Source organism: Heloderma suspectum, chromosome 10 (assembly GCF_057233095.1).
Source record: "Heloderma suspectum isolate Gila_16-S chromosome 10, 16-S_ref, whole genome shotgun sequence".
NCBI classification, from domain to species: Eukaryota; Metazoa; Chordata; class Lepidosauria; order Squamata; family Helodermatidae; genus Heloderma; species Heloderma suspectum.
The window spans coordinates 8,081,892-8,094,604 of record NC_139467.1 but is presented as its reverse complement, the minus strand read 5'-3'; the positions used below and the strand labels follow the sequence as shown (position 1 = coordinate 8,094,604).

Sequence of the window (12,713 nt, the reverse complement as noted above, 5' to 3'; positions counted from 1 at the left end):
CACACAGGTGCTCCTTAGCAGAGAAGCTGATGTAGAAAAGGTCCCTTAGAGATGCAAAATCTGAAAGCCATTGACCTATATGAGCCATCCCTTGATGGCTTGGCCACTTTAGGGGCTATCATCCTTGGCGAACAAAGAAAGGATAGTTTAAAGGTGTGCCCTCAGCTAGTACCCTTTTACAAGGAGCTAGAAACAATCAAGCTTAACTGCATCTACCTATAAAGGGTGTTAAAATAGGGCCCTCTTCACCTTTCCTATGGGAAGCACTACCAAACAGAGACAAGGATTGCTTCTTCTTTTAAAGAGCTGAGGAAAACCCTAGGATATCCCCACAAGTCTTCACTTGATTTGATTCTCCCTGGTAAGGGGAAAAGGTTCTCTGGTACATAGGTGAATGCACCCTTCTTCATAATCCCTACGCCAGAACTGCGACTGTTTCTTTTGTTCCTGAGAATGCCAGGGTCTCAGCTGGTGCAGGTGAGCTTGTCTGCTATCTTTGCAGGGACCGTACTCCCCTCTGGGGCAGGGGCTTACCTGGGTGGGGGCCTCAGCTGCTGTGGGGAAATTCAGCTGACGTTCCAGTCTCTCTTCTGCCTTCTGCCTCTTGAGCTCAATTTCATGGGCCTTGAGGAGCAGGGCCTGCAAAGGGGAAGGGAACAGAGTGAAGACTGGAAAAACCTGGCCCACTGTTCCATTGATGCAACCGCCACAGTGCTCCCTGCCAAACCAGATTCACAAAGGAGTGCTCCATCCCCCCTCCCATCCTGCAAAACGCAAAGGAACTCCTGCCTTGACTGTACTAGGATCTCAAACCAACATATCGCCTGGGATTCTTTAAACCAGACTTCCCCAACTGGGTGCCTCCCTGATCTGTTGGATCACAATTGCCATCACTGGCCATGCTGGGGGCTGGGAGCTATGGTCCAACACATCTGGAGGGCACAAGATTGGGGAAGGCTCATTTAAACAAATAAATGTAATTGGCTCTCTTGGTTTCTCCACCTGTTATCCACCAGCCCCCAATCCAGAAACACTGCAACCAAATTCACCCAGGTGGAAAAGATACCACCACCACCACTACCACTCCACCTGTCTTCCAAGCCTTGCAGATACCTGGTGAGACTGGAAAGTGGGATTGTACGACCCTCCTGGTGCGATGACCTCCACAGCTGGCAGCTGCGATGGAGCCTTCTTCAGCCTCTCTGGACGCTAACGAGACACAAAAGAAAGCAAGCCTGAGCTTGCGTACAGTGTCTGCTCCCCCATGCCTCACTCCTGCTCAGAAATAGCTCCACCACTCACCTTCACTGGCTGCTTCTTGGTCTGCTCCAAGAACCAGGTATCCTTCCCGGCCAGGGCTTTATCTAGTGGGTCTAGGAGGAGAGAACAGAACACAGCATCACAAGCCTGGAGACTCACCAAAGCCACGAGCTTGTGCCTCCTCTAAACGGGCAGCAAGCAGGCTGGCTTTTGGCGGCCACAGTTAGGAAAGGATACGATAGAATTATGAATGTATTGGTTACCTGCCCAGAGCCCATGGGACAGGGTAGAGGCTATAAGCCTAAATGTCAAAGGACAGGAACGGACTGGGGGTGTGGATTCACTATTAATGAAACGATGGGGCTGAGAACTGGCGTTGCTGCTTCAGTGCCACATCTCCACATCCAATATTAATCTGAAAGCAGCACTACTTCCTTTTCTAGTTCTCATAACTCATATGAGAAATCCTCAATTCACCCATAAGAAAGCACTGAAAGGACAGGGGGGGGGGGAATCCACCTCCTGAGCATTCAAACCATCATGACTGGGGAGCACAAAACACTGTTAAGTGGCTGCTAATCCTCCTTAAGCACCAGTAAGTTCCCATGGGACCTCCCCTTAAATTTTGGGATTAAAGTGAGGCTTAGCAAAAGTGTGTGTGTGTGTGTGTGTGGGGCGGGGGAAGCGACAACACCACCACAAGAGGATGGGAAGGAGCTGGCTCTTTCTGGGGCTGCAGTATCCCAATCCCATTCTGTTCTGGTGGTGGCTGCGGCAGCAACCCTGGCCAGAGTGTGGGCGGGCAGTCACGTTTTGGCTGCTCACGGGAACTGGAGGATGGCTTTGAGGGAGGTTGGTTTGTGATCTAAGGCACTAAGATCAGCCTTGAACCTCGACCTCAGCAGAATGGCGGGGGGGGGAGAAGAGGAGATGGAGGAGGCAGAGGAAGATAAACAGACTAGATGACTTGGTTCTGTGGGTTGGGAAGAGGAGGAGAGGGAGGGCTGCAACTACTGTGCCTGCTGAGTCAGCATCGGCTGGGCTGGATCCAAATGCCACCCACTGCCCACCTCCTTGTTCTCTTGAGACAGAACTGCCAGGTGCAGAGAATATGTGGGAGGGATTCCCTGCAGAGGAATCCCACAGGACCAGCCTGACCAGTTGGCTATGTCTGTTTCAGGAGATGGACTGCTAGAAGCTTTCCCTAGTGCCAGGTTGTCCTCTCCGCTCTCCAGATCACAGAACAGAGCTCCAGAGACCTGACTACTAGCACTCTTTGCACCCCTTTCTCCCCAGCTGGCAACAGAAGCCAAGATTCATAGCTCCCAGCCTATCTTCTCTTGCCACTAGAACCCCTCGCAGCTGTTCAGAAGCATAATGGTTAAATATCTGGGGAGGGGTGAAAGAAAAGTGGGAGAGAGAAGAACCCCAGCAGACTCCCCTGCTAACGTTTTCCCCAGATTCCCAGCTGATACTTCCAACATGTTGCTGTATGAATGCTGGCCTCTCCTGGAGAAAGCTCTTATGACACCTTGCAAGGCCCTGCAAGCTCAGGGCCGAAGCCCAGGAGGCAGCTTGGTTTTATTTCCAGAGAGGACTACAGGTGGAAAAAAGCACACGCCTACAGAAGGCAGATGGGATAAATGCAGCTGGGAAGCTGATGCACACAGGCCATCACAGACGCTATACTTGAGATTAAACAAAAAACACCTCCATGCTGGAAAAAAGTAACAGTGGAGGGGCCCATGGATCCACAAAAGAGCAAAATGATCCTGCTGCAAGGTACTGCCATCCATGCAACACACACATTCCACAGTATACTGACTGACAGGTAGACCGAGATTTCAATGGCACAGAAGCATCAAGACTACATCACACCATACATTAGATCAGCTTTCCTGGCATCCTCCAGATATGTTGGACTGCAACTCCCATTATTCCCTGCAACACCTATCTCCATGATAGGAACTCCCCCCACCCCCACAATCAGCAACCAAATCCCAGAGGATGGCCAGCCAGCCAGCCAGCCAGCCGCTTTTAAGGACAAGAAGAAAGCGTAAAAAGCCACTGGCCATGCTGGCTGGGGGATGCTGGGAGTTGCAGCCAACACATCTGGAGGGTGCCAGGTTGGAGAAGGCTGCACTAGATGGTGTTTCAAGTACCTGCCTTTAAATTTTCATTCAATCCATGCAATCGCCCCCCCCAGCAAACCCCTCCCCCCATCAGCAACCAGGTCCCAGAGGACAGCTGGCCATTAGCTTTTAAGAGCATGCACAATTAGTGCCCTCACCCAGAAATTAAGCGAGGCCCACACTGTGCAGATCAGGTGGCCGGGTTTCACAACGTGTCAATAAGCTGAGAACTGGAGCCAACCAGAGTCATGTGGAATACAAAGCATGACCGGCAAAGCAAAGACCACAGGTGAGAGTCTGGTCACTCATGACAGCATGAAATGGAAATGGCCACAGAACACACCAGCTGCTCTGACTGCAGGGCTCTCCATGATTCCTGCCGGCTTACAGGAAAAGCAACTTTTCGGGGGGGGGGGGGTGTCTTTCAGCCTCAGCAACTATCATCATCATCATCACTGTTGTTATATTTATTTATATCCCACCTTTTCCCCAATACTAGGACTCAAGGTGGCTTTACAACATTAAAACTATGCCAATTCCACCACCACCACCAGCAGCAACAACTGGATTTGGGAAAGGCTGATGCAACTTGGTCCTTCATTCTGGCACTCTGCCCCAGGGCCAGTTCACTTGCAGCCCAATGTCTCCTTTACGGGTTCCGCAGGCTGTGCGGCAGCGCCGTCGCACGCAGCATTGACATACAAGAGCAGCCTCCCCCTCGACAAGAGACATCTGACACGCAGCAGCTACACTCGCAGCGGAAGGTGTGCAGGTTAGGGCGCCCTTTACCTTATATGTGGAGCCACACAAAAGCCCAACATCCCATGCTGGCCACTGGATGAAGACATGGAGCACGAGGCAACACTCATCCATGAAGCCTTTCCAAAGGACTCCCCCCCCCCCACACACAAAGCTGAACGATTCTCTCTGCAAGCACCTTCTCAGAACAAAGGGGCAGTGAAACGTCAAGTCACTTCTACTTAAGTGTAACTCACAAGACCTCATTCTTTTCCTAAAGCAGCTTTCCCCAACCTGGTGCCCTCCAGAGGTGTCGGACTTAACTCCCATCATCCCCCAGCCAACATGGTCATTGGCCATGGTGGCTGGGGATGGTGGAAGTTGTAGTTCATGCATCTGGAGAGCACCAGATCAGGGAAGACAGTCCTAGAGCCAGGACTAGAACTTCTGAAATTCTAGGCCTCCCCAACTTACTTGAATCTGACCAAATATCATAGAATCCCCTGGAAGGATTAGTGCCACTGCCTGTTTCCCTGGAGTTGGCTTGCACCAACTGTGGTGCTTTCCGCAATCTCTCCTGAAGGAGGCGCTCTTTCCGGGGTACCACTCCTTTCTCCGCCAACTTTTCCCACAGCCGCTGCCTCTGTTTCAGCTTCCTGCCATTGGGGACCTGGTGGGCGAGGATGCTGAGGACAAAGACAAGGTCAGGGTCAGGCAGACCTGCGGAGCACCTGTGGCAGCCAGTTTTCCCCACTTTCCTGCATTTCCTGAACAGCAAGCCCAAAAGCCCTCTAGTTTCCGCCCTGTGGTTGCTCCCTCACATTCATGTCGGCTGCTGCAGCTGCACCGTTAAACACAGGACAGTAGCAACAGGGCCGTCTCCTCTGCAGCCACTTCAAGAACACCCAGGGGTTTTTTGGAAGGAGGGCAATGCGAAGGGCACAGTAGTTTAAGGAGGATGTTGGGACAACTGGAGAGGTTTCCACAAAACTGTAAGGTTTTTTTTCCTACTCTAAAGGGTCTAGGAAGCATAATATGGGGAAAGGCTGGCTGAACTTGGCCTTGAGGGGAAAAAAGAGAATTGCTTACTATTTTTTAATAATGAAAAAGCCAAGGAAAAGGAACTGTTCACGCGTCACAAAAAATATGACAAGCAACAAAAGTTTTCAATCCTGTAGAAGTTATATACAGGTCAAGTCTTAGAAAAAGGCTCCCACGCAGATCAGCGAAGCAAGCTCTTTAAGGAGTCTCTGTGGGTGGGAGAACCCATTCGATTCTCCATGACTTACCATTTACCCTGTCTAGCCCCCTCCCCTCCCCACTGCCTAAAGATAATTGGAAAGATAATTATCTTTCCAAACCATCACATCCAAGAGGTGGGATAACAGGAACACCAGAGAGGTGATGGATGTTTCCAGAGCTCATTCTGCACAACTCTCCAGGGGAAGATGCAAGAGGAAACTCACTCTTTGGGCACAGGGACTTTGGAATCTGGCTGCAGGATCAAGTCAATCTTCAAAGGTTTCTCCTTGGCATGATTCTGGTTTTGGCCTGGGACAAAAATAACCAAGAATTCACCACAGAGGTACAACCCACACACAGCATACCAACTTGACACCTGACTGCCCCTGTACAACCCACTAAAACAAACTTCTCTCCCAGAGCAGGAGCTCCTCCACCTCACTAGTCTTCTGTCAACCACTTGTTTTATTGAAGAACCATGTTGGGTAGTGGCACTGAAGCCATTCCTCAAAGGGACCGCCAGGAAAATATGGCCACAGCAACCACTCCACATATCCTCACTCTGGCTTATGAAGTTGGCTCTAGGAGGAAGGGCAGAGAATACCATGAAGGGGAATTTATTGGAATGGGTAGCGAGCTCTGTTTCTGGACACATATCCTGACATACAAAGATGGGCTGGATTACATGCAACAGAAATAAACTGATTCCTTGCTTTAGATCTAGGCTCCCATTTCTCTGGTACTCTGCTCCAACCTAGGATGACTCCGCCTGTTTTGTTGCCACCTCTTACCTTTCTCTGTATCTACGAAGAACAGAGTTGCATCCGGTTTCTCTGACACTGGCCCTCTGGAGAGGAGGAAAATTACATTTAAAAATCTCATTAGTTCTCAGCAACAGCATGAATGTTCTCCAGTCCTCAACCAACATTCTCCTTCTGCAACAACACTGCCAATCTGAATCTCATCGCCTTCTATAATACCCCCCAGATCAACATTCCCCCCACCCTTCTGCTCATCGAAATCTCTTTTCTCAAAGATTTCGCCTCCTGCAGGGGCTTCTATCCCAGGGCCACAAGCGCGAAAGCAATGGCCCTCCCCTGCTGTTGCCCCCCAGCAGCTGGCCTCCAATGGCAGCCAGCCCCTGGTCTCAAAGGCTTTTTTTGCAGTGTCATCCAATGTTAGTCCTACGTAGAATAGACCCATTGAAACGAATGGGGCTTACGTTAGACACGACTGACCCAAGCGCCATTCGTGTCCGTGGGTCTACTCTAAGTAGGACGAACACTGGATGCCACCCCCTCCTCCTGCCTCGCAAGGCTCTGGCCCTCACCCCAAGTGCCTCAGCTCGGCCGCCCTCTCCTCCAGCCAGTCTCCGAGCTCCCGGCCCAGCTGGGCCTCCGGCCCCCGCCAGCGCTTCCAGCCCTTCTTGCGGTTCCTGGCGCCCAGGCCGCCCGCACGCCGCGAGGGGAGCCGGCCCGGGTCCCGCGAGTGGGGGCCGAAGCCCAGGAAGCGGGGGGGGGAGGAGGAGGTGGAGGCTGACGACTCCTCGGCCACCGGCGCCGCCATCTTAGGCCACGAGAGGGGCAGGAAAAGAGGGGCGCCGCCTCCGCCGCCACGGAACCGGAAGCGCAGCGCGCGAAGGGGAGGGGGACTTCCGGCGGCGGGCGCCATTTCCGCCGAGGCCCGCGGGCGCCAGGTGTAACTTCCGGCCTGTCGGCAGGATCTCATAGAGATTGGGAGAAAAGGACACCCAGCCTCAACTTCTGGTACTGCGTTGAAAGCAGCCATGGGCCATGAACCTCTATGGAGGCCGGCGGGGGGGAGCATCTGCCTGCCTGCCTGCCTGCCTGCCTGCGGCATCTGTATGGTGAAAGCCCAGCCCAGTATACTTTGCCGTGGGAGATGGAGTGGCAACCCGCTTCGCTTTTAGGCCGGAAGTCTTAGCATTAAATACATACATGCATACATAAAATAAAAGTTCTGTAAATCAAATAGTAAGAACTAGGTTGGGATTAAAAAGCAGATGAGCCCGGCGGCACCTGGAAGCAGGCTTCCCCAACCTGGCTTCTTCCAGATGTACTGCAATCCTGTACCCACGTAGCCGGGAGTTGATCCCATCAAGTTCAGCGGGGCTTACTTTTTGGACACACAGATAAGATTGCGCGGTGACGCAAGCCCCAGGTTCAGATATTGCTGCTGCCACCAGCCCGGTAGGTAGCTCGAGGGGCAAGTTGACGTGTTCTCATGATCAGCCCCACGTCTGCAAGATAACAACGCCGGCCTACCTTTCAGGGATGTTGTAAGAATAACTGAGATTGTGTCCGTGAAGCACTTCGAATCCCTCTATATAAAACAGCCTACCCGAACTTGGCGCCATCCAGATGTGTTGGACTACAGTTCCTATCATTCTCAGTTACTATGGCTATGCTTGCTGGGAAGGCAGTGGGGTAGACCTACACATCTGCAGGGCACCCGACTTGAGAAGTCTGATATAAATTAATACATGTATTATTATTATTTTCTTGTAAGCAGAGGTGATAGGATATTTGTGATAGGAGTTGTATCCCAACGCATCTGGAGGGCACCAGATTCAGGAAGGCTGCCTTAAAGACTAACATATTTATACGGCGTAAGCTTTCACAGACTACAGCCCACTTCATAGGAAGCTGCCTTGCACTGAGTCAGACCCTGGGCCATCTAGTGCGCTATGGCTGACTCTGACTGGTGGCCATGGCGCTCCAGGATTTCAGGCAGGAGTTTTTCCAGTCCTCCCTGGAGAAGCTGGGGATTGAACCGGGGACCTTCAGCATGCAAAGCAGGGGCTCTGCCACTGAGCCACAGGCCCTTCTCTGCTCGAAGGGTTTCCTCAGGTCCTAGTAGGTGTGTATGTGTATATGTACACGTATAAGTTTATGTATATATGAGATTGGGAAGCAGGGAGGATTGTAAACAGTGAGGTCAGAGGGAAATGAAAGGCAGAGAGTACAGCCAGAGATAATGATGTTCACAAAACAATGGTTGGGTGATAATGTGGGGTGCTTCCCAACAGAGGGTTCCTAGTTTGACCACTCAGGAGGTGCTGTGCAGCTGTTCCGTCCTTTTCTCCTTAGTGGATTTTCTGTGCTGAGGAAAAAGATGACAGAAGCAGTAAGAAAACACAGGAGGGCCATAAGGGGAAAGTGATGTCATCTGGACCTCTGCACTCCAGCCCACCCCGTAAATTCCATGAATGAAGCAGGGTGGTGATTCCATAAAAGCTTAGTCTGGAAGCACTCACAGACATCTTTAAGAAGCTCATTATAACTGTCTGTACTTTCTGTATTTCGTTTCCCTCTGAACCCAGCGCTTAGAATTCCCTGGTGCATCTATGCAAGGGAGCCTATCCCAACCTGATGCTGTTCAGATCTGTTGGACTGCAACTCCCCTCATTCCCAGCCAGCATGGCCACATAGGCCATGGTCTGATCTTATTTTCTTAAGCACAGACTTGTTATACCTTAACATTTAAGAGATCCTGAATCTGAACTCTTGCTTTGTAAATTTATCATACAGAAGTGGACCTCAGCAATCCTACATATATATATATATATATATGAGGCCTGACAAGGCTGAAGCCACCCCATCCCTGACCTACACCAGGAATATAAAACACAAATGAGTCAAAGAAGCGTATTTCCGCAAGCTCCAAATGTCCATATTAACTAGGGTCAGCCTGTATTTTCTGATATGTATCCCTGGTGAAACACTATAGCCCAGATCAGGCTAAAGTTACTAGTGAATGTACTGCAGGATCCTATGACTCTATGCAGCAATGTAGTGGTAAATTGTGAAGTACAGGTCCTTATCATGACAGTTCCCAGAGCCACGTACCTAGGGAGAGTCCAGAAATGCAGGTAGCTCTGTTGATTCATCCATCTCTCTTGCGCGCGCACTCTCTCTCTCTGTATGGTATATATATGTATAGGATAGCTCATGATATATTGTTGCTGGGAAAATCCATTCCTGCTCCCCTGCGTAGCTACTACAATGTGATCCTTGGTAGAAGAATAGGGCTGTTGCAAGTACACAAGAAAATGTCCCTATTTTTGTTTGAGAAATGTTGAAAGGGGGATGTGTGATAGGATAATCTGATAAACCAAAGTTTGTATATGTATAAAAATATATATTCAAGAATCGCATTTCATTTGTTGTGGACTACCATCCTGCTGCCCCTAATTACCACAAGATAATTAAAAAAAGTTGTCCTATTATGTCCTCGTTTAGCAAAAGCCATTAATTCTCCACCATGCATCACATTCAGTCTGTGTAAATTGTTAGTTAAAGCTGCACTTAAACAAGATACTTGCAACCCAGGATCAGACCACTGTAAATCAACACGTTGCATTACCTGCAGTTGCTTCCAAGAAACCACTTCTTTCAGGAGCACAATTACTAACAAAATGTATTACATTAGATAATCGTTAACGTGCACTTCTACTAATGTAGTTTATTTAATTGATGCTAAAAAATGGATGTCATATGCAGTATGTAGGGAAAAGTACAACGGACCTAGGAACAAGATTCCGTAACCACAGATCTGCAATTCGTACCAAAAAACTGGAGCAGCCGGTTGCAAGACATTTCAGCTGTCCTGCACAGAGTCTCTCGGATGTACAGTTGCTTCCAACAGAACAAACAAAAGACACTGATGTGCTTGACAAAAGGGAAAATTTCTGGATCTACTGACTGAGAACTCTAGAGGACAATTCATAAGCATTATACCAATCATACTTTGTTTTTTCTCCTGGGGAACTTTCATCTCCAAGCATTCCACTTCTGGTATCCATTTAACAGCACAGCTACTGATGAGGGCAGAAGCCAAAACATTTAGCTTAAAGTATATATTTTTAATACTCTGTTGTTGGTCTTTCTTATACACACACCTTCAGCTCCAATTGCAGCCAGTAGGGGGCAATCTAACCCCAGCCCATCGGAGCGCCAGACGCTGACAGCCCGACCGGGCGCTGGGTGTGGCTGGCAAAAGGCTGGGGTAATGATTGTGTTTTTCCAACCCTGGGATCCGCTAACTCTTTTCACAGGAATTTGAGGACTGGCGGGTGTTTCCCCTTGGTGTCCATGTTGCATTAGGTCTACCAGTTGGAGGATACACTCTTGCCAAAGTCAGAAGTAATCCCAGCGGCGTCAAGAGAAAAGATGGGCATGCCGTTGCTTGCAATACGCATTGTAAAGCAATCCCAATAAAGCCCACGGCTTCCTGCGTTGCACTTTTTCTACACAGAAGGGGAAATTCAGGAAAGACGTGCCCTTAAATAGTGACATGGGACAATTGCACATGTGTGTATTTTGATGCATGTTCCCTGTTTAGCCTGGTCTGGCAACATGTGCTAAGAGGCTTCAGGGGGGGAGAGGTCATATTTTTGTTTTGCTTTTAATTTTCAAGAAGCTGATCTTGCTTTGGGAATCACAGGACAGGCCTGTGTGCTTGCTCTTGCACCCCACCGCATGTTCACGCAACATGTAAACACAGGATTACAAGGATGCTTTAGAGTGTAGACTGCCAGTCCTCTCTCTTAATGCAAAGCGACCTTGAACTTCCCACTGCTTGGGGAAATGGGGAGCACAGAACAAGTAACAACCGTGTAATCCTAAGCAAAGTTGTACGGAAGTACGTTTTTATTTATTTATTTTATTTATTTACAATATTTATATACCCGCTCCTCATCAGAAGATTTCAGAGCGGTGAACAACATAAGAATAAAAAATGGTTAAAAGAGTTTAAAAAGTTAAAACGTTTTTAAAAAGACAAATCCGAGTGAGGTGGAATTCAACAACCCATGGCTGGTCATGCAAGGAAGGCCTCTTGAAAGAACAATGTCTTCAGGAGGTGCCAGAAAGAACACAGTGTTGGCGCCTGCCTGACCTCTAAAGGCAGGGAATTCCACAGGAAGGGGGCCACCGCACTGAAGGCTCTTCTCCTGGTGGTCTCCAACCGGGCCATAGGTCCATGCGGACCACCAGGAACACGCCCTCTGATGACCTCAGTGACCGGGCAGGTTGGTAGGGAAGGAGGCGCTGTCTCAGGTATCCTGGTCCCAAGTTATTTAGGGTTTTGTACAGTAGTACTAATACCTTAAACCTGGCCCTGTAGCGAATAGGCAGCCAGTGCAGTTCCCTCAGCAGAGGAGTTACACGCTGAAAAGGGGCAGCTCCCGACAACAGCTGAGCTGCTGCATTCTGCACTAGCTCCAGCTTCCGGACCAGCCTTAAGGGCAGCCCCACAAGGACCACATTGCAGTAATGCAGTCTTGAGGTTACGAATGCCTGTACCACCGTGGTCAAGCTATCCCTGTCCAGGAGAGGCCGTAGCTGGCGAACCAGCCAAAGCTGGTAAAAGGCACTCCGAGCTGCCGCGACCACTTGGGCCTCCAGCAACAATGATGGATCTAGGAGTACCTCCAGACTACAGACCTGATCTTTCAGAGCAAGTGCAACCCCATCCAGAACAGGCAATGAGCCTATCTCCTGGACCCGGGAACCACTCACCCACAGGACTTCCGTCTTGCCAGGATTCCGCTTCAGTTTATTGGCCCTCATCCAGCCCATCACTGAGTCTAGGCACTGATTCAGGACTTGCACAGCCTCTCCTGATTCAGATGTCACAGGGAGACAGAGCTGCATGTCATCAGCATACTGATGGCATTTAGCTCCAAATCCCCTAATGACCACTCCCAGCGGCTTCATATAGATGTTAAACAACACTGAGGACAGGATGGTACCCTGCGGCACCCCATAGCTCAATTGCCAAGGGGCCGAGGAATAGTCACCCAATGTTACTATCTGAAATCGGCCCCATAGGTAGGACCGGAACCACTGTAGCACAGTGCCTCCAATACCCGTCCCACAGAGTCGATCCAGGAGGATATCATGGTCAATGGTATCAAAAGCTGATGAGAGATTGAGCAGAATTAACAGGGTTGCACTCCCCCTGTCCCTCTCTCAATGAAGGTCATCAATCAGGGCGACCAAGGCTGATTCAGTCCCATAACTAGAATGAAACCCAGACTGAAATGGGTCTAGATAATCAGTATCCTCCAAGAGTGCCTGCAATTGGTTCGCCACAACCCTCTCAAGTACCTTCCCTAGAAAAGGGGTATTTGAGACTGGGCGGTAGTTGTCTAATACCGTTGGGTCCAGGGTGGGCTTCTTCAGGAGTGACTGCACTACTGCCTCCTTAAGGACAGCAGGGACCACCCCTTCCCGTAGGGAAGCATTTATCACTCCCTGGACCCACCCAGTCATACCCCTTCGACTAGCGTTTATTAGCCAGGAGGGACAGGGAATA

The 12,713-nt window shown here is 49.9% G+C and overlaps 1 protein-coding gene across 6 annotated transcripts in view; it reads right to left on the bottom strand.

Annotated features, from left to right (window-relative positions):
- The window catches only part of NOP53 (NOP53 ribosome biogenesis factor), a 91,641-nt gene extending 84,684 nt beyond the window's left edge, over positions 1 to 6,957 (bottom strand). For all 6 annotated transcript variants that reach the window (XR_014785008.1, XR_014785009.1, XM_084814930.1 and 3 more), the window contains exons 1-7: positions 6,703 to 6,957; positions 6,164 to 6,219; positions 5,597 to 5,681; positions 4,605 to 4,816; positions 1,303 to 1,373; positions 1,114 to 1,209; positions 535 to 639 (exon numbers count right to left, since the gene is read on the bottom strand). Coding sequence is in view for 4 of the 6 variants with exons in the window: in XM_084814930.1 (XP_084671056.1) it covers positions 535 to 639; positions 1,114 to 1,209; positions 1,303 to 1,373; positions 4,605 to 4,816; positions 5,597 to 5,681; positions 6,164 to 6,219; positions 6,703 to 6,938 (861 nt within the window). In the remaining 2 variants the exon portion in view is untranslated. The remainder of the gene's footprint in view (positions 1 to 534; positions 640 to 1,113; positions 1,210 to 1,302; positions 1,374 to 4,604; positions 4,817 to 5,596; positions 5,682 to 6,163; positions 6,220 to 6,702) is intronic.
- Between the last annotated feature and the right edge of the window lie 5,756 nt (positions 6,958 to 12,713).